At 41.5% G+C, this 20,249-nt stretch overlaps 1 protein-coding gene across 6 annotated transcripts in view; it reads left to right on the plus strand.

The window, feature by feature from the left end:
* RBFOX2 (RNA binding fox-1 homolog 2) overlaps positions 1 to 20,249 on the plus strand; it is a 75,285-nt gene that overhangs the window by 36,392 nt on the left and 18,644 nt on the right. For all 6 annotated transcript variants that reach the window (XM_042838095.1, XM_042838099.1, XM_042838096.1 and 3 more), the window contains exons 4-6: positions 7,731 to 7,784; positions 16,634 to 16,726; positions 19,417 to 19,477. In XM_042838095.1, the coding sequence (XP_042694029.1) occupies positions 7,731 to 7,784; positions 16,634 to 16,726; positions 19,417 to 19,477 (208 nt within the window). The remainder of the gene's footprint in view (positions 1 to 7,730; positions 7,785 to 16,633; positions 16,727 to 19,416; positions 19,478 to 20,249) is intronic.

A 20,249-nucleotide genomic window follows, 5' to 3' on the forward strand; every position in this document is an offset into this window, starting at 1 on the left:
CATTTTGTGGTGCCGATGGAAAGACTTCAAGAAGGCTTCTAGAAAGAATAGGTCATTTTTAATGCACACAGTTCTGCACCCAGTGTGGAATAAATCAATAGTTGACCTTGTTCTAGGAGATAAAGAAGAGTTAATAGCTGATCTGAAATCCCACGGTTGCCTAGGTACCAGTGATTGTTATTTGTCTGTATTTACTTTGTGCAAATAGAATATGGCATCAGTCAGTAATGCAAGGAGCTTTAGAAGAGTCTGTTTCTTAGTTTAAACAATTGGCAGGATAGCCAACTGGGAAGGTACATTTAAAAGAGGGAAGCATTAATGTAAAGCATTCAGCAAAATCATCCTGATGGCCACAAAGGCGTGATTCCATGGTCATGGAAGTGTGGTACTATAAAGCAATCTGCACGCCACACAGGGAGGATGAAGAGGAAGAACGAATTAAGGAGCAGCGAATGTAATTACTTAAGCAAAGAATTAGGTGGGAAGGAAAATGCATGAATCTCTGGGATATTGGTGATGTAATTGCAAAGGAGAAAGTGTCAGTTATTTACATGCAAAGAACAAAGGTCTAAGAAGGGATAGGTCCAGTACAAAATCAGTATTTTAAAATTAAAACCAGAATATTTGCATAGTACTTGCTTTGTTTGTAATGTAATAGGAAGTATTTTTACCATATCTGGTTTTGTACATAATTTATAATGAAGGAGGATGAGATAGTGCTTGCTAATATTTATTAAAAAAAAAAGCAACAACAAAAAAGCCAAGCAAGCAAGCATTAACAGATAGATAAGGTATGCCCAAGGACAACAGCCATACCAATAAACTCTTCTATTCCTTAATATTAATTTTTAACCAATTTCTGTAAGCTAGGGGAATTGGAGAGGACTGAATTCAATATTTGGAACAAAACAAAGGGATGATTCAAAAAGCTGCACGCTAATTATCTGAATGTTGACCCAATGTAAAAATAATTTTGGAAAGTTTTAAAAAACATTAGAATCTGAAGGAAGAGTTTACTGTCATTCAGTATGACTTTTCTGTAAGGTAATGTATCTTTCTAACACATTTTGTCTCTTTTGCCAAGATTGTGCAAAACAATATCGAGATACTGGAACATTGCTTGAGCAGTTGAACTAATTTGTGTGACCAGTTTTTTATTTAAAACAAGAGCATAGAAGAGAACATGTCAGAGAGGTTAAACAAATCTTTAATGGTACATCATGTAAAGTCATGCTTACTGGGGAGACATCAGTGATCAGAAGTGCTTCTAGTGTAGGTTTCCCCAACGGTCCATTTCAGGCTTCTTCAGTATCTGTATCAACCCATGTAGATAGTACTACTCAAACCTTGCCTGTGAGATTTATCTTTTAAAATACAAAGTTCATGTATATGTATACATGTGTACGTGTATTTATTTGAGGAGTAGGAAGATTAGGTTACTGTTAGAGAATGACTCAAAATGAATGGTCAACTGATAAATCCAATAAGAAATCTAGTAAGACTATGTTAGATGCAGTTTAGTGCTGGGTACTGTGTATTTGGGTATGAGCTCTGCATGTAGGATGGAAGTTTTTAGTTGGAAAACGCTGATTTGAGAGAGAACTGGTGATCATTGAAGATAACTGCTTCAGTAATGCAAAAGGCACTCTTGGGTTGAAGGAGGGATGTGATCTTGCTCATGTTCGAAGTCGAAAAGACTGCACAATTTTGTTCACTTCTGAGTTCAGCTTGGGATCATAAAAATAACTGATGGCTTTGAAGATGAATGGCTTTTGAGGTGTGTAAGGTGTTGGGTTCATTTATTCAGCCTCAACCTCAAAAAGAGGTTGGAAGATGACTAGGTTGTGCTGTGCAGGTGCTTACGCGTGCTTGATACCGATTAATAGGGGTTTTAGATCTTATTTGCAGTCATAACAAGATTTTCCAGCTGGAAGCTAGGAGTTATCACAATTAACCTTGAAATAAGAGGATAAATTCTTAGTCATTTAGGGTGATTTAAACAATGGAGCAGCTTACTGGGGAGTGAAGGAGTTGCTCCCAGTGCTAAAAACAAGCTAGCCCGTATTTCCAAAGTGTTCTTATCTAGTTTTTGAGGGACAACTTGTGTGTGAAAGGTCTCTGACACAGTGACAGTCTCCTAAACTGCTAGCAGGCTGCTCCCTTCCTTAATGGACTGTGTAAGCAGAAGAAAATCTGATGTTTCCATCGGCACATTCCCAATCCTTTCAGCTTTGTGCTCTGATGGTGTCTGTGATTGTACCTCATCACCGATACCTTCAGTCCTTCCTTCTTTGGCTTCCAGGAGCAGTTTGCCTCTCAATGTAAAACTGAGATAATGTGGTCAGCTCTGATGCCCTTCAAGTCTGCTGGGGAAGATGGAGGCTGGGTTGGATTGTTGAAAGAGGAATATCCATCTGCTTTTTGGCTAAATCATGAATTTCCTCCACAAATAAAAGAAAAGTGAATTGTTTTGGCGGTTAATGCAGGCATCTGTGTACTAAATCCTACTTATCTGTTGTAGGAGCAACAGTGCAAGTAGTCAGAAGTGATTTTGGTCAGAATTTGCCTTGGTGAAATGCTTTCAAGTGCTCACATATCTTCTCCTGTTATTAAAAATGAGAGAAAAAAAAAAGTATAAGGTAAAAATAAGGACCATGTTGAGGACTATTGTAGGTGAAGGTGGGATAGCAGTGTGAAGGGTGTGAAATCTCAGGCTCTGGCTTCAAATGGCATTGCTTTTTTCTTTTTAGTACAACATCTTGTCTACCTTATGTCATAGCTTCTACCTGTAGGTTGTTAATTGCTTCTGTTGGGGAAACCTCATCAGCCCAGCACAGGTGACAAAGGGAGCTTTATGTAATCCAAAAAACTCAACTCTGAGAGCTCTGTAATGGATATTCTTGGAAGGTTTTGCAACCTGAAAGTCTCGGCTTCTTGGCCCTCTGCATTTCCTAAAATATATCAATGGGTATAATTTCTCATCCAACTTTCTTCTGGTGTCAAGAGTGCAAAACACCTCTATGAGCCTACGCTTTCAGGCTGAAAAGTTGACTGTGGGTCTTTCTGCCAGTAAATGGATTTGAATCCACAAGTAATTCATGGTACACAACTATTGACAGTGTCAGAAAACTACTCACTAGGTATTAAGGTAGGCAAATAATACGATGGAGCAAGAATAATAGAAAAGATCTGGAAAGGGTTGCTGCTTTTTGGTTAAATTGAACATTCAAAGGAGAAAATCTATCCTTTGGGTGTTGAGATGGATTTCAGCTTCTTTAGTCTCTGTCTAGTACTGACTCCTGATTACATGTAATTGAGTCCTGTATGACAGCACTGCAGAACAGGAGTTCTGACATGAAGAAACCTCTTTATGACAACTCTTGTCTCCTAGGTCTTCCTGCAGTAAGACAGCAGCAGGCCTTTGCTTCTGCTGATTAATCTGAGTAGTGTTAGAAAGGCTGTTTATCCTGATGTTTCACCAGTGCAGTTCCTGGAGTCACCTTCTGTGACTGAATGGTGGTGCTCTCAGCACTGCTTGAGCATCATGCTCTGTCTGAATGGCCACACCAGGGACCACAGTGCTCCTCTACAGAAATATGTGTGCCACAGCAGCTGTCATGGGCTATTGGACTGTCAAATAAGGGTTTTGATGAGTCCTCTCAAACCCATCTTCGGGTCTCTGCTGCTTCTGTGGGTGCAGTTCCAGACAGAGATGCTCTCAGCTGAAAGACATCCCATCAAGTGGGGAGCTGGGGCAAGGGCACTCACTGCAGCAGGGACCCCTCCTGCAAACAAAATGCTCTTGCTTGTGCACCTCAGGCTTGAGGACCTGAAATTATTTCCTACATAAGTAATTGGTTTCTTGGTGATGTTGAACTTGTAGTGAAATTTAGACCTTCACTGAAAATGGACTGTTGGGTATCTTCTGGGTTTAGGTACTTTACTGCACTCATCTCTCAGTGAATTACATAGCTGCTTGGGCATAGAAGAATCTGTTGTAGCAGTTGGAGGTTGTCACATAGTGGCTTATGTTACCTTTTGATTGTTCCATAACTTCCAGAGAATTCACCTTATAATCCCTCTTGCTGGCTTCTATAGGGTTAAGTTATTTGTCTGGCACATTTTGGAGCTGGTTTCTGAAAGCTCTAGACAGGCAGAGGAGGTAGGGCCAGCTGGAACAGAGCCCGCAGGAGGGGCCCTACCAAACTGTCAGTGCCTTGGAAGGCAAAAGCTCTCTGGTGCCAGATCTCTCAAATTTATTATATGTAATGTAGTTATGGCCTCTGCTGGAAAAATCTGCTGCCTTCATGTCATCTGGGTAGAAAGAAGCACACACAGCGTGCATGCTCCTCCTTTCACAATGCCCTTTATGAGGTGCATCAACTTCAAGCAAGAAAATTGGTTTCTGTTCATAGCTGTTGTCTGTTAATACCCCTTAAAACTGTAATCTCCAACAGCTCTTGCTGCCACTGTAGAAAAGATTATTCTAATTTATCTGCTTTCCTGAAAAACAACTGAACACATGTGCAAGATCACTTCAGGGTGTGGAGGACTAAGACACAACAAGATTCTGAGAGTCATATGCCATAGCATGATTGAAAGCGTGTGTGTACATATATGCATACCTGACATATGGTTGAGATATGTGCTTATATATCTCACACACAGCCAGTTCATGGAGAAGGCTTCTTGTGACCTGATGTGTAGCAGGGTGATGTGCTGGTCTCTCAGTCACATAATAAGCTGTTGAAGTCATGATGAAGAATGATGTTTGAGATGTGTAGTTCTATTATGCTTTCTTTAGAGGCTCAGAATTTTGTTTCCACTGCTGTTCTGCTGGGTTGTAAATAGACATTCATGGTAATAATTGAGCGAAAGAATCAGGTCTGTGAGCACAGTGATTCATGCCTTCAAGGTCAGATTAGAGGGTTAGTCCCCATCATGGATGACATAAGCCCGGGTCTTGTTTTATTTGGCTAGAGCCACTGTCTGCTGTAAAACACAAACATGCCTGTATGCATGATTTTAAAAAATTAATACGGGGGCATTTGGTGTTGATCGTTGTTTTTAGATGGTCTGGCTTATCTGTACAGAATTTGTAACCTTTTGCAAAGGAGCTCTTAAAACTTCCATTGTTTGCAGTAGGTTGTTGACATTGGTAGGGGAAGCACCATCAGAGAACAAAGTGCCTTTTTATGTTCCACTAAATTAGATTCAGCTTTGAAGGAGATATAAACTGTTAAAATGAACTAGTTCTTTTTTCCTGCTTTCATTCTCCAGGAAAATTCTGGCACACAACCAAAAAATGAAAGCCTCCAGTCCTGGACCTGCTGTAACCGTTGCAGCAGTAAGGACAAGAGCTGCCAGAGCAGCTGTGGCAACAGCTGCAGCAGAGTCTTGGATAGCCCAGCACACGTCCTGCCACCTCACAGCCTCCCTGCTTTCTTCCAAGGAATCTCACAGAGCACGAAACCTCTCCAGCAGGCCTCAGCAGTTAGCTGCTGATGTCCTAGTTTCTTCCCTCTTGCTTCATCAAACACAACTGACATGGTAAAGCGGTGAGGTGGCCACAGCCCGCTGTAGGCTTCGCTTACATTCAGCGTTACCTCCAGCTTTTTGCCAGCCCTTAGGAATTAAATGCACAAGACAAGGTTTCCTGTTGGTGTGGAAACTCTGAGCAGTGAGTTTGGCCGATTGGGGCTGGCAAGCAGCTCTGGCAGCAATACCCAAGTATCCAGGCCCAGCTGGGTGTGGAGAAAGGGGAAGATGGCAAAGCATAATTGTGCACCAGAAGCTGCACAGTTTGTTCTCTTTTAAGACAACTCTAATGAAGAAGAAACTGGTGATTTTTGATGGCTCTGAAGTTTCTGAAAATAATTTTGGCATTTGTGTTTATCAAGAGCCCGGCTGTTTCAATGGCAAGGCTAGACAGCTGAGCTGATGTGGTAGGGATGGATTCCACTCTTGGCCTGAGCATTCAGCTTTCCATCCTCTGCTGTTTCTCAAAGCCTTTACACTCCCATGACCCTTAGAACCAGTTCTGACCAGTAAACCATCAAAAAATGTGTTACTCATTCCATTTGTTGGGCTACTCTTTCGTGGAATTGGTGGGCTGTATCAGTTGATATACGAGTGAAAATGAGAACTAGGGCCAGCTCTTGGAAGCTGGTGAGCCCAGGCAGGAAGGTGGAAAGAGGAAGGCAGGAAGGATGAAGGAACGGGAGCAGCCCTTTGGCAGCTGTAAGCTGTCAGATTGGTTCAGCCTGTCTTGTAACTGCTCTGAAACACTTGTAGTTTATCAGGAAAGCAGTCGTGACTGATTTCTTTCATGGCAGTGCCCAAGTAACAAAGACAACAAAAAGCAATCAATGGCTAATCTCCTTTATAGACAAGCCCACACCAAGCATGGGATAGAAATAGAAAATGTATTTTAGCTGTGATTGGCACAGCAGTGGTCAAAAGAGGATCCAGCATGGATCAAGCCTAGCTGTTGAGATGTTGAGGCTTAAAGGAAGATGCAGTCGCTGCTCACGTTTACATTAACATTATTCAAACTTTGTGTAACGTAAGATATTATGCATTCAATTGTTCTGGAGATGAATAGAAGATCAAGTATTGTCCTTACACAATAGAACAGTAAAAACAACATCTGTGATCCAGCATTTGTAAAAAGAATACAACTATCTCCTTTTAAGAATGGAAGATGGAAGCAGACAGAAACTATAGCTAAAATTGTTGGAAGAGTTTCATTTGCATAAAGACGATTGAAGGGACTTAATAGCTTTTTACTGCTTTACATATCCAAAGCTTCTCTTTAGTCATCATGGCTTACTGTTGCAAATGTTCCACGTCTGCAAATCTGGACACAAATCTTTCAAGCAGGGCACTCAGAAAATAGGCATTATACCCACTTGACTCGATATGGAAATGTTGATTAAAAAAAAAAATTGACAAATATCACTTTGCATGGTGAGAAAACAGAAGGATGCTGGTCCCTAGAGGTGGTGCTCCTCATCTTTCCTAACTGTAGAACCATCCTTTCTTCTTTTGTTGTCTGTTCTTTCATTTCCTACACCCTTTAAAACTTCTGCAGGTGATGAGATGGAAAACTGTGATGTTGAAAGCTTTTGTAAAGAACAGGATAGGAAAAATGCTTAAATTCTAGGGACATACATTGCTTTCAAACCAATTATGACTCTTCCATATGTGTGTTCCTGAGAATGAGATCTTGGACCTGTCTTTCTGGAGAACAAACTTTTGGAAATACAGCATTTCTAGTGGAGTATTGTGGGGCTCTGTTGAAGTAGTAATGCCTTACAAACAGATAACTGGTTTGAATGTAACCAGTTCAATAGCAGCACTAAAATGTGTTCCCAGCTAAAGGATGTGATCAGTATATGGTTTCACAGTGCGGAAGCCTTTTTAACTTGTAGTTCTTGTTTTCCTCAGTTTTGGTCTGTGCAGGGACCAGCTGGAATCCCTAAAACTCTTCTGGAGATCTTTCTTCAGGCTTTTGTGAGGAAAAAAAACTTGTGTCTGTGGCCAAGAGGATCTGCGTGTCATAAGCTGGAAGAATTGAGTCACATCACTGCAATTTGTATATGTGTATATGTATATATGCTAGGAATGGAAATATTCTCACCTCCCTTCTTATGTTTAGCCAGCCCCAAAAAATTACCTGAAATGGATTGACAAAAATAAATCTTTCTTTTCCCCTTGTCTCTTTGCAGCAATTTGGCAAAATCCTTGATGTAGAGATAATCTTTAATGAGCGCGGCTCCAAGGTAAGTCCTGTTTCTGTACTCGCTTCTCACATTTTGATTGCACAGAGTAAAAGGCAGTTCGTTGCCTAGAGAATATACTGTGTAGGGATCACCAGGAATTAGTGTGATGGGGGAAGGGAAAAGCTATCCTGGGGACTGTCTCCTGTTCCCTCTGACTCCAGACTCTGAGCATGGTCATTTCTGGGCAGCATGTATGAATGCTCCTGGATGCTCCCATCTGTAATAAGGGATCGGGTTCCCAATCTTTCGAACAAACAGGGAGTCACTTGAGCCTTCATAACAACCCCTTCTCATTGCCCTGGCAATGGGTGCCCTGTGGGGAAGGCAGAGTAAATTAAATCAGTGTCACATGAAGGGAGCTGGTAAAGAAAAAAAAAAATATATATATATATTTATAAAATAATAATAATAAAGAAACAAAGGCTGACCGCCCACCCCCCCCCCACCCGAAACCACATCTTCATTGCATTAAAATATTCCCCTAGAATAAGTGTAATATCTAACATGTGGAAGGATCTTGCTTATTCTCTTTTGTAGACTGGCTCATATTTCTGAGAAGCTGACCTTTCACATTTGAGATATTTGATACTTAATAAAAGCATCCCAACTCCCCTTGCCCTGCCCCTGTGGAACTCTCCCTATTGAATTTGCACTTGAACACCTATCTTCATTCTTAAAATGTATTAAAAGGGAGGTTTTGTTGAGAGCCAGTAGTAATTTATTTCTTTCAAAATGAAATTTCAGATGTTGCTCAGGTCAGTTGCAGAGAGATTCAGTGATCTTTGTCCTAATTGGCAGTTGGTTCTCATCATGTAACCAGTGTCACCACAATGACAAATTGATGTGATTCTCTCTCTGCCCAGGAGGTTCAGCACTGGAATAGCAGGGAATTTTGCAGGTCAGGAGCAAGGTGCATTGCCAAAGCTCTATGGGGGAAGCTTGCACAGTGCATGTCTATACTCTGCTTGACTTAATCAATGCTAAGATTCCCATTTTCAATTAAAACAAAACTTCCCTACTCCCCACGTACACGTGTGTGCACATGTGTGCATGCACACAAGAGATTTTGAAGTTGCAATTCAGCTAAGCAGTTTCAGTTTAGAGCTTGTATGTCTGTCTCCTGGATTTGAGGTTCACTATCTGAACGTGGCCTCTTTGCTTTAACGTATCTTCTGGGGTCTGTTCATGTTCAGAGCCCTCTGCAAATTCAACCCGTGTTCCCCAAGATGCATTCTGAAATTCTTCAGTCTCTGTGATATCTGGAAACCAGAAAGCAGTTGATCTGCCTACAAAGCAAATGAGATTCGGCTCTTTCCCTTTCCACGCTTAGTTTGTGCTTAAAACCCCACCACCAAACATGGTATTTCTTATTTCTTTTTGTTGTTTTAATAAAGCAGTCTGCAAGAGTAAATGCCTTTATGGCTTACTTAGAGAGCTTTATCCCTCTGGGGATAAAAATCTATATGCTTTACCAAAACAATCAGCTATGCTGAGTTTGTAAATATTTATTCTGCTCTCTGCTGTTCTTCTGATATTTATAGGCCAGAGCTGTCTGCGAGTTAGTCTCAATTTTGGTCATTTCTGTTTGGCTTTGGGAATAGCCTCTGGCCTCTATCAAAATCCCTATTTTTTTTGGACGTAAGTGCAAAAGAAAGAACAAAAATAACTGGCCTGACAAAGTGCTGAGCTCTATCCCTCATCTTCGTCTGCCTGTGCTTTCCAGCACAATGTTTTCTTCTCTGCACGTGAACTTCACTCTTGCTTTGCCATCCATACAGCCCTATATAAACACCCACTGCTGCCCTTTTCCTTCTAGGCAACACTAACATTGGAGACTTTCTGTGAAGACTTGATTTATCGTTATGAAAGATATTTTCTTCTGCAGTTGTTACAGATCAAGGCTTCTGGTTTTCAGTTAAAACAAAAATAGTAGCTGAAGAGTTCCTTGACCAATTTTATTCCAAACCCTTAATAAACATACGAAAAAATAAAGCGATCCGAAGAGATGTTCTTCCAGTCCATGACCATGCAGTTTCCTACTGCTTTTTTTGGTCATCTTACAGCAAAAAGCAGTTGCAAAGCTGATAGCTAATGTGAGGGATGGGGCAGAATCTGAACAGAATGTGTAAACACTGAACGAATAATTTTGTGGTACCCCTGCATCCTTCTCAACCTAAAATAATCGGTGTTTTAAAAGAATGTGAGATTATTCCTGCTTAGCATGAAAATGGGAGGCCCCAGTGTTTGAGTGGGGTGTAGCTGCACGAAGCACCTGGTATTCACATAATAATGGAAAAGCAACAGTCTGGTGATCTGATGGTGAAGCAAAGGAAACGGATCTTTCTGGAGGCCGCTCACTCACTCTTGGGTTCTTCCTCCACCTTAGGAAAAAAAAAATCTGAATGCATTTTCCTGCCCTGTGGTTTCCATTCTAATCTAATGATATGAAACCTCTCTCTTCTTCTCCTCCTCCTCTCTTTTGGGAATCCGAAAGCAGATGCTCCTGCTGCCTGCCTTGTGCTGTGTTCTCAATGCTCCCTCCCCTTCCCTGGGTTCCTAAGGGTGTAGAGTTTTGTGTCTATCTTTTGTCAATATTTAAAAGGTACAAGTGAATCCCAAACTGCCCACCCAGGCTACGATGGCCCCGAACAGCTCTTTGTCCCAGGGCCTGTTCCAGTGATGGCGGGCAGGAGGGCCCGCATGGAGGAGAGCTGCAGTTGGTAATCTGCCTTTTGAATCCATCTGAGATGACCAGGCAGTGTTCTTCCACAGCCGTAGTGGTGTGCCTGAGGGAACCATACCAGACAGACTGTGTGTTCGGGGTCTCTGCATTTAAGAAGTTTGTAAGAGCAGTGCGTGCACGTCACAGCCACCTCATGCCTCAGGTTCTTGTGCTTGGCTTAGGAAGTGTTATTTGTTGTCTTTCCGTATCACGGCAGTCTAGGAGGCAGCTAATAATTAGTTTTGCTGATTCTTCTCTGAAAGCAATGTGAATGATTGTTCCCTAACTCGATTTCTGCCTGGATTCAATCTATTTAGTAGGATTATGTGGGTAGACTTCACACCAATGCTGTTTAGCTACATTGGAAACAAGATACAAACTCGAAACATCTGTTGAATTTCATTTAGTTCTTTCTTTAGATTGTATGACAGGATGACATTAGTCTTCCCTCAATTTATTTATTACTTTTTGCTTGCTTTCGGGAAGCTATCAGTTTGCTCCAGTTGTACTGTGTGCCTTTACAATTCTAGTTCTGACCCATATAAATAAATGCCTAGAAATAGCATTCTGCTCATGGTTGCAATTCGCCATGCGCTTCACTGAACCATGAGTAAAACACCTCCAGAGGAAGCTGAGAGATGGGATTCCCACACCTCTGGTTGTGGAGCTGCGCTGTAGATGCATATTTTGGCACTGCTGTGCTGAACTGAACAAATGGACATATTTACAGAATTAATGCATTCTGCCCTAGCAGCACTTGAAATGAGAAGCCCATGACATTCATAAAGCTGCAGGGGAGGGGAATCCCAGCTCTCTACTCCATGCTGTCTGCCGGGTGGCAATCTGAGATGTGGCCTCAATGGCATTCAGATACCAAGAGCACGTAAGCACACAACAAAACCTTGGCTGAAGAAGGGGCATGTTTTGGGTTTCTGTGTGGTAAGAGTCGTGTTAGTGCAGACTGAAAGCCTAGATTTCAGGGTTACCTTCCAGTTAGAAAGCCCAAGTCGATAAAAAAGGAGAGTGGTCTCTGAATTCTTGTTTAGGAGTCAAGTGTCAAAGTGCAGTATCTTCTTCAATAATTGTGTGTATAGTTGCTTGCATCTGGTCTTCACAAGGGGAATGCACGTGTTTAGTGGGTGAAAATCCTTAAATACATCTGTACTAACTAGAAAATCGTATAGAAAGCTGTATGGAAACACATAAATCTTGCTTGCTGTTAACTGCAGGCTAAGATAAGGATATTTAGGTTCTAATAACTCTGCCTAAAAGATTGTATGCTTGCATGCATGTTTATTTCTTCGAGTGGAGTAGATAGTTTGAGTTAGCTGCTGCAATTCTGGACCTAGTTCCCGCCCAAGGAAATAGATACACTCTCTTGTTACAGAGGTAACAGTTTTCATTCTAATTCTATTTTTATAATTTTTGTTCAGATGTCATCAGTTGAGCTAGAAATTCAGATGTTACTAACACAGAGATTTAAATACAAGGTGCCAGCCAGTGTCACTTTCTTAGGTCAACAAATTTATAATACTGGTGGCTTGAAGAGAGATGTGACCTTTGTCCCTTAGTCTCAGTTTGCTCAATTACAGTGTAATGCCATGGCTACCTTCAACTCCTTGATCATAAACAAGCGAATTAAAATTGGTCCACACCCTGTGAACTGGTTTACTTCAATCTGAGTAATTAAGGTTGAAGTTGATGGCCTGATATCACAAAGCCCCTATGGGACAGAGCACCTTCGTGGTGGTGCTCATTTCATTGGGCAGGGAGTTGCTAAATTAGCCAAGATGAGGGGGAATGGATTTAAAAACGATAATAAAAAAATGATCTGAGAGAGGGAGAGTTTGATATTAAGCCAGCAGAAGATAAGCTCTCATTTCTCTTGTTTTTAGCTAGATACATTCCTGCATCTGGTTCACTAGGTAGCGCAAGTCGATGGTCAGGGCCTTTAATTTCAAGACACGCTCAGGAGTCATATGGGTAACTGGAAGGGCTGCTGAAGTGATGGCAGCTTTGGTTTACACTGGTTCTCTCACCAGTTTGAAGCGTGTGCATGTAACTCAGGTAAGGTGTGCTTCTGAATTGTGGGCTGTGCTCCCGTTGGTGCATCCCAGTCCTGCTCATCTCAGGTGGATTACACTGAAACCCTCCTCCGCTCTCAAATGCCTTGGAAACAGGTAGCCTAAACTTATGTCCCTTGGCCATTTCTGCAGGCTCCCAAAAGTTGGTTTACATATGTGGGGAAGGGGGAATATATAATCTGTTCAAAAACAAGCACAGCAGTAGAGGAAGGCAAAGCCCATTGCTGGCTGCGTGCTCTGTGGGGGTACAAGGCAAAGACTCTGCTGCTGAGGTGACTGTCTAAACTCCATGACAAATGAAGGGTTAACAATGCATGGATTTCAAGGGGCTCTGTTTAGTTTCCTTTGTTTTTATTTTTGTTTTTTTATTTTTTTTTATTTTTTGTTTTTTCCTTTTTTGTTGTTCTTTTTTGTTTTTGTTTAATTTCTGTGTTCTGGCCACACCCAGGAGAACCGTCTGCTTTTGATTTCTCCCTTTACGGTTACATGGTAAATTTTCTTTCTCATTCTTCAGAGATGGAAACGTTCAAATACTCTCTCTATACATTTATTTATTTATTTATTTTGACACTGCTCATCATGTTGCTTGTTATTTATTGCAGAGTCTGAGGCCAGACTAAAAGGGTGACAGTTACTCGGTCTCTTCAGGCCCTTTGAATAAACCTTTGGGTAAAAGGGGGCTTAGGCTGGCCCTGCAAATTGCTCAGAAGTTCTGAAAATGTTTGCTGGGGTTATTCAGTGCCCGCTGGGTGCATTGAGGCTTACGTTTATTTTCTGCTTGGGAAAAGTTCCCGGCATTTGTTGGTGGAGGGGAAATGTTGAAAAAATCAACCTTATTATTCTAACAGCTTTATTAAACTCGAGGTATTTGTATAAATTCTATCTAGATACTTTAAGTCATCTTTTTTTTTTTTTTTTTTAACCCAGGATTGCATCTTCCCTTCCTCTGGCTGCATGCATAGTACCGTGGGGCAAACCAGTACCTGCTATAGATCTGTGCTAGCAGACATTGGTCATCTGCCTCCTGTTCTTGTTTTTTTCTTTGTGGTTAAGACAACCTTGGGAGGGAAAACTGAGAATGCTTTGTTGTATATGTTTCTAGGTACAAATTAATCCCTATTCTTTGCAGGTCATCTGTAAGAAGGAATTTAAAATACATGTATAATTTTTCTTCCCCGCATCAAAAATGTGTATTTAAGTGCTGATTTTCAAACCTGGAAATAATAGAAATGTCAAGCATGGCTCACTTATTTTTCCTGATGAAAATTTGAATGTCTTAAGAGTTGCATTAAGAAGACTAACCAAGCGGGCACAAATATTGACTCTATCATAGTCAACTATGTAAAGTGTTAATTCAGCATTGATGTTAAATGGTTTTCAACAAAGAGTTGCATAAGCTGAGATTGATCTGTGAATAATAAAAAATCTAGTTAATTAGGTATGTTGTTCAGAATCAAATCAACTCTGTTTTAATTCACGTTGTTAATTATTCCTATCTAGTCTGCATGTGGATTGCACCCTACCTTGATTTAACTTACTAAAAATACTGAAAATTCCAAGTCACTTTAAATGTATTTGATGGTAATGTTTTGAAGTCCCTTACAGACTTCATTAATTGAGAATAAATGTGAATTTAAATGGTCTTAATTTGGTTCTAGTCTGCACAGGCTAATGTCTAAAAAATTACCTTCCCTCTGTTCTCCAGCTTTCAGTGCACAGAATCACAGAAGACATAAATCGTGCTCAGGCTCTGCAGGATTTTCTAGAACAAACAAAAATTTTCATGTCAAAAGAGAAGAAGGGAAATAGAGATTGCTGTCGCAGTCTTTTCCTCCCCTCCTCCTCAGACCTTTTTAAAGGTGCTTTTTCCCCCATTATGTCGAACAGAGGGAAACATGTTACTCTATTTCTCAGTCTCCCCTTTCTCTGTAAGGGTTCTTTGAAGCAGATACAATACACTGTCCCTTCATAATCAGCTTTGTTATTATACCACCCCCCAGTTCCCTGCAGTCTCTTACAGAGTTGCGTGTGGTTGGACTGATTTATTGGCCCTGATCTCTTGTAGCTCTGATTTTAATTCATTGCAACTGAAAGCATTGGTTGTTCTGAAAAAAGCAACAGTTTGTTATTGTATAGCCATTTATTTCCTTCAAGTGGAGAAAAGAAATTATCTGAAGTTTTAGATTAGAGACTTGGCACCCAAAAGGGAGAGCTCTTATTGGTTTCGGTGTGACGTTATTGGGATATCCAAGTTTGGGTTTTTTTGTTTGTTTGTTTTTATTACTGCTGTTCCTGAGAGAGGAAAAAGAAAAAAAAAAAAAGGCTACATCCCATTTTACAAACATGTAACAGTTTTGTGCTGGAAGCCTAGCTGTGGATGATAAAGGGCAGCATGTGCAAGGTGGCTTCTTAAGACTAGTGTGGTGCAGCTCTTTAAAAACCACTCAGAGTGATGGCTTGCTTGTGTCTTGTTGCTAACAGTACCTAGAAGTCAAGATGGTATTTTCTGAGTATCCACGTATCCCGACCCTGAACTTCATGGAGAGGCTGCCAGGCTAGCGTGCCATTTCCCTGACAAGGCATAGCTTGCAATTGATCAGCTTAACCACTGCTCTGCTTACTATCAGGAGTTTCCATTGCGTTGGATGCAGACTTTGGTCTTCCTGCTTTTGTGTTAAACTGGGATTTGCTGTATAATAAGCCATAGAAGCCATTTCTCCTCCTGTTCTTCAGGTACCCTGAAAGCAAAACGCAGGCAAGTTTTCAGCTTGGCCCTGCTCTCTGCAATGGCATGAAAATTATCTCCTCCTAATTGTCTGTGGTAGGGCACCATTTCCTACAAGCTAAATTCCTAATCCCCTTAGTCATAGATCTGCTTGACTGTCAGAGCACTCACCTCCGTGGAAGTGAGCATGTTTTCCACTGCCCTTGTACCCAACCGCTTGAGTTGATGGCCATGTGAGCGTGTAGGACAGAAGCATTGCATGTGTCCTACTAGACTAGGTGAATCTAAATCATTGGTACATCCCTGAGCTTGTTGCTATGAGCTTTGTAATGTGTCTAGGTAGAGATCACCACCCATGGAACGGAGGTTGCCATCTTAGAACAAAGCGAAGTAAGAGGGGTGGCAGTCCCTGAAGGAGGGAACAGTAGGCCAGAAGAGCCAGAAAAACCCTCTTTTTACCAATAGGTCTCTGTTGAGGTTTTCAGCAGGTCCAACATGGCACAGGTAGGAAAGTATGGAAACAAGAACCACGTTAATTGCTCTAAATCATTACGTTGAGTGATGTTCTTCTCCTGATGCTACCTGGAAGCCCTCCTTTCTCTCAGGGCCCCATGCATTATTAGGGAAGTCATAGGCGTAGAAGTAGACGTGAGCTGTGCCCTGAAGAGCTTGCAAGGGATGCTTTACAAACAGTCCTTCCTCTCAGCCGTTCTCCAAGGTAGGTGATTATTAATGTGTCCATTTTACAGGTGGGAAAAGCAAAGTTCAGTGTTTGAATTGCCCAAAGCTTCACAGAATTCCCGATGCCAGGAACTCAGATGGCAGTGAATGTTCAAGAGATCAAAGTGCTGTGCTGTCCTGTCCTGTGCCCGGGGCAGGCAGCGGGCTCAGCACTGCGTGTGTTTGCTGTCAGGGACAGGACCTAACTCGCTGCCTATGCCAGTTCTTTGACAAGAAAAAAACAAAAAAAAAACCAGAAAAACAAAAACAGCAACAAAAAAAACCACCTTAAAACAAAACAAATTGTCTCGAGTAACTTGGTACTTCTTTTTTGGTCTGGCCTCAATTGCTTTTATGTTTTCTTTTTTTAATTACTCTTATTATTCTTATTATGATTACAGTTCCTTTTGTTTTATTGAATTTTAATTTCTTTCATTTATGAAACATGCATGAACCAACAATGTGACTCTAGGAGGTTATTGCTGAGTTGTGCTGATGTCGATTTCATACTGTGATATTTTTTCTCTATTTACCTAGAGATCAGTATTTCAATATATAACGATGTGCATGTTTTCCCCCCTTCTCCCGCTGCATGCAGGGATTCGGGTTCGTAACTTTCGAGAATAGTGCTGATGCAGACAGGGCCAGGGAGAAATTACACGGCACCGTGGTAGAGGGCCGTAAAATCGAGGTGCATGTCTTCAGTAATTCAATTTCTTCTTTATATTTATTCTTTTGATTTCTTTTTGTGTCTTGCCTCACTTATTTCACATTTGGATCCCCGTCTCGTGTGTGCGTGTGTGTTTGTGTCTGTGTCCTTCACCTCCCTGCACTGAAATGTATACAAGTTTTACACCCCTTTACGAAATATTTTTATCGTTGTTTTGGGTATTCTTCTTTTCCGTTTCCTTTTTTATTGAGTTTTTTTTTTTTTTCCTTTTTTTTTCCCCACCCACTCCAAATTTTTGCCCTTCTGCTGTCTTGATTTTTTCCTTTGCTTCAGTTTGCGAGGCTCCGGTCTCCTGTTATCAGGCCTGAACGACACTAACTGAAAGAGTACTGTCCGACTTGTAACTCTGTGCCTGCACAGAGAGCAGGGGGCCAGCCAGTCTCCTCTCTTTCCTCGAGGCCAGTTCTCCTCCACACAAGCGTGAGATGATGGGCAGGGAGGTGGGGGGCAGCGAGGCTGCAACGCTCCTGGCTCTCATGTGAGCCCTAGACGGGTGCGATGGGGTGATTTTGGGCGGCCGGCGGGGCCGTCGATGTGGGGTAGGCCCAGAGCTGGCCAATTTGGTGATCCACCATGGTGAAGGCTAACTGGCTCTTCCTTCTCTCCCTCCTTCTTGAAAACAAGCAAACAAAAAGTACAAATATTTGAACGAATATGAAAGCAAAAAACAAAAGCCGCCGTTTTGAGTAAGATGTCTGCATATTTTGCTTTTTTTGTTTTTGTTTTGTTTTGTTTTTTTGTTGTTTTTTTTTTTTATTTCCCTTTTCGATGGTCTAGCGTTTAGGGCCCTTCACTTGACTCACTCTTTCCATGGTAACTATACACAATGCTGGCGATGGTACGAGTTGGCGGTAAGTGAAACGAAAGCGCTAGAGAAGAAGCTTTTTTTTTTAATTTTTCTTAAAATTACAAAAAAAAAACGAAATTAAGAAAGAAAAAATCCATCTGCCATCTCACATTAACACAACGAAATGTGATTTGACTTGTTGTCCCCACCCACCTCCTTCCCCCCTCTCCCCCTTTTATTTTCAATGCTTTTGAGTAATGCCGCCTGGACTTTGGATGTACATATCGTTTTGTAGCAGTCTGAGCTGTTTGATTACTGACTTCATGGTGATTTTCCCCCTGCACATCTTACTCAGAGTTACTGAACTCCAGTTTGGCTGGTTTTTATTAATGCACTCATTTCCTCTTCTCTCTCTCCTGCCCCTTCTTTCTGCCGCTCTGAGACCTGTTTGTAGCTGTTACTGTTCCTTTCCTCTACCTTTTTTTTTTTTTTTTCTTTTTTCTTTTTTCTTTTTTCTTTTTTTTTTTTTCCACTCTCCCAGTTTATTTCTTTACTCAGTTAAATGCAGCTGTTGGTCTCTTTGCTGACTGGTGGTTTCTGATCAGTTCTGGCAATTTTTCCTTTAAGTGCTTGTGTTGCACTTTGCTGTAGCAGCTGATTTCAGGCACTCGCTCCATCTTAATGATTGTCTGTGAGACCCTATCTCCTCCCTCCTCCCTCCCCACCCTCTGAATCAATTGTGTTTTTTTTCTTTCTTTTATCTGTGTGTGTTTAACTGCATGCTCTCAGTCTCATCATTGTTGTTTCCCATTCTTTCTTTTTAAATGTGAAATGTTTCAATTGTTTTGGGGCTAAAACGAGAGTAAATGTAGTTCCAGATTCCCCACCTTGCATACGCTCACCTTTCTTTAAGTCTCAAGGGCCCAGAGCAGCTTTTATTCTTATAGTATTTTTTTCTTAACCTGGATTCCCATTTGGTAGATGTTTTGGATAAATTATTGATGTTGGATAAAGACTTTCGCCCTCTTTGCAAGAACTCTGAGGCTGTCTGACGCAGGGCTGCAGTAACTTGGCTTCCAAACTGGTCCATCTTTTCTTTGTCAGCACCATCTCTGTGGTAACACCCCACTTGCTTGAGCAATCAAACCGCTTGGAACGATGCAGAGCTCTGTAAAGAGGGTGGAGGGCACAATAAACAACAACAGTGAAAGACCCATCTCTACTGCTATCTGTTCCTTCTCTTTATTTGGGAAAAAAATAATTTGGAAAAAGTCTTCAATGTGATGGGGAGCAAGTCAGTGAACGCAGTCTGTCCAGACACTTTGTGACTTGTCCAAAATCTCAAACCATGGTAGTTCATATCTTAAGCTGATGGGCTGCAGGTTAACGTTTTTCTACCTCAAACCTGGCTGTGATCTGTGGGCCCCAATCCAATGGTGAGCTTGAGGAACAAATCAGCTTGTGCATCACCTGCCTCACTTCCCTGTCCTGGGCTGCAGCTGTGAGCACCAAATATTTTGCCCTTCAGAAGGACGAGCTGATGGTAACCATGCACCAGGGGGTGCCAGGGTGTCTGAGAATCTGCACTTTACTCTTGTTGGCCTTCTGTTTAATGCATAATTTAAAGTGCCATGTTTAGCTGTAACATTTAAAATTAAATGGCAATTGTTAAAAGTAATTTTAAAACTGCATTCTTGTAAAATTAGTTATTTTTTTTGCTCAGAAAAGTATAGTGTGTATGTGTGCGTGTGTGTGTGTGCGTGCGTGTGTGTGTGTGTGTGTGTGTGATATCAGAGTTTTCCATCATTTTCCCTAATGCCCTCTGCTTCCTTCCCTCTCCTCCCCGTCCCCTTTTTGCTTGTAGGTTAACAACGCCACAGCACGAGTGATGACCAATAAGAAGATGGTCACGCCATATGCAAATGGTAAGAGGGACTGTTTGTACTAGTGATGAGCTGAAAGATTAGAAGAAAGACTAAAGTTTCCTGGTGAGGGAAGGTCATGGGCTCTCATCAGGACCTCCCCAGCTGAAAAAAAAAACAACCCAGACCCTCTCCCCAAAAAGGGAAATGACTCCCGAGCTCTGATCTACAGCTTGATACTTCAGTGTAACTGTACAAGTTTATGAAGGAATACCATTTTTCAGGTGGAGAAGTTGGGGCAGAGAGGAGTGGTGATATGCCCAGTATTGCCAAGCTAGGAAGCGAACCCAAAGTCTGATGTTTCACCTGCCACTGCTGCAAGCTGATGCTGTGCCTGCAGTGGGCTGACCGTCGCTTAAATACCTGAATACAAATGGAGTATCACTTAGGATACATAGCTGGATATATCTCAGCTCAAGTTGTAGCAGCAAAAGTGCAAGTGTCCCCAAGCAGCTGGGAAAATAGAGGCACTGGGCTGTTTGTATGTTCCCTTGTTACAGGCTGTGTCTGGCATTCAGTCGTTTTCCAACAAACCTGAATAGAGAATGACCAAGTTGTTTGGGCAATGAAGAGTCCTGTTTTACTGGGCTGTCTAGGTTCTCCTGTCTGTGCAGTGATTTTACTGCGTGGGCGCATATATAGCATTAAAAAGTCATTCTTCTCCTGACTGAACTGAATGCTGCTTTGATAAACATTTTGAAACTGAATCTTAGTCCTGAACCAGGCAGGAAAAATTCTTCTTGTCTCGAAAAGCGGGAAGCTATGCATAGGTAAT

The sequence above is a fragment of the Centrocercus urophasianus genome, unplaced genomic scaffold (genome assembly GCF_019232065.1).
Source record: "Centrocercus urophasianus isolate 14NV4802_14NV808 unplaced genomic scaffold, USGS_Curo_1.0 seq_73, whole genome shotgun sequence".
NCBI classification, from domain to species: Eukaryota; Metazoa; Chordata; class Aves; order Galliformes; family Phasianidae; genus Centrocercus; species Centrocercus urophasianus.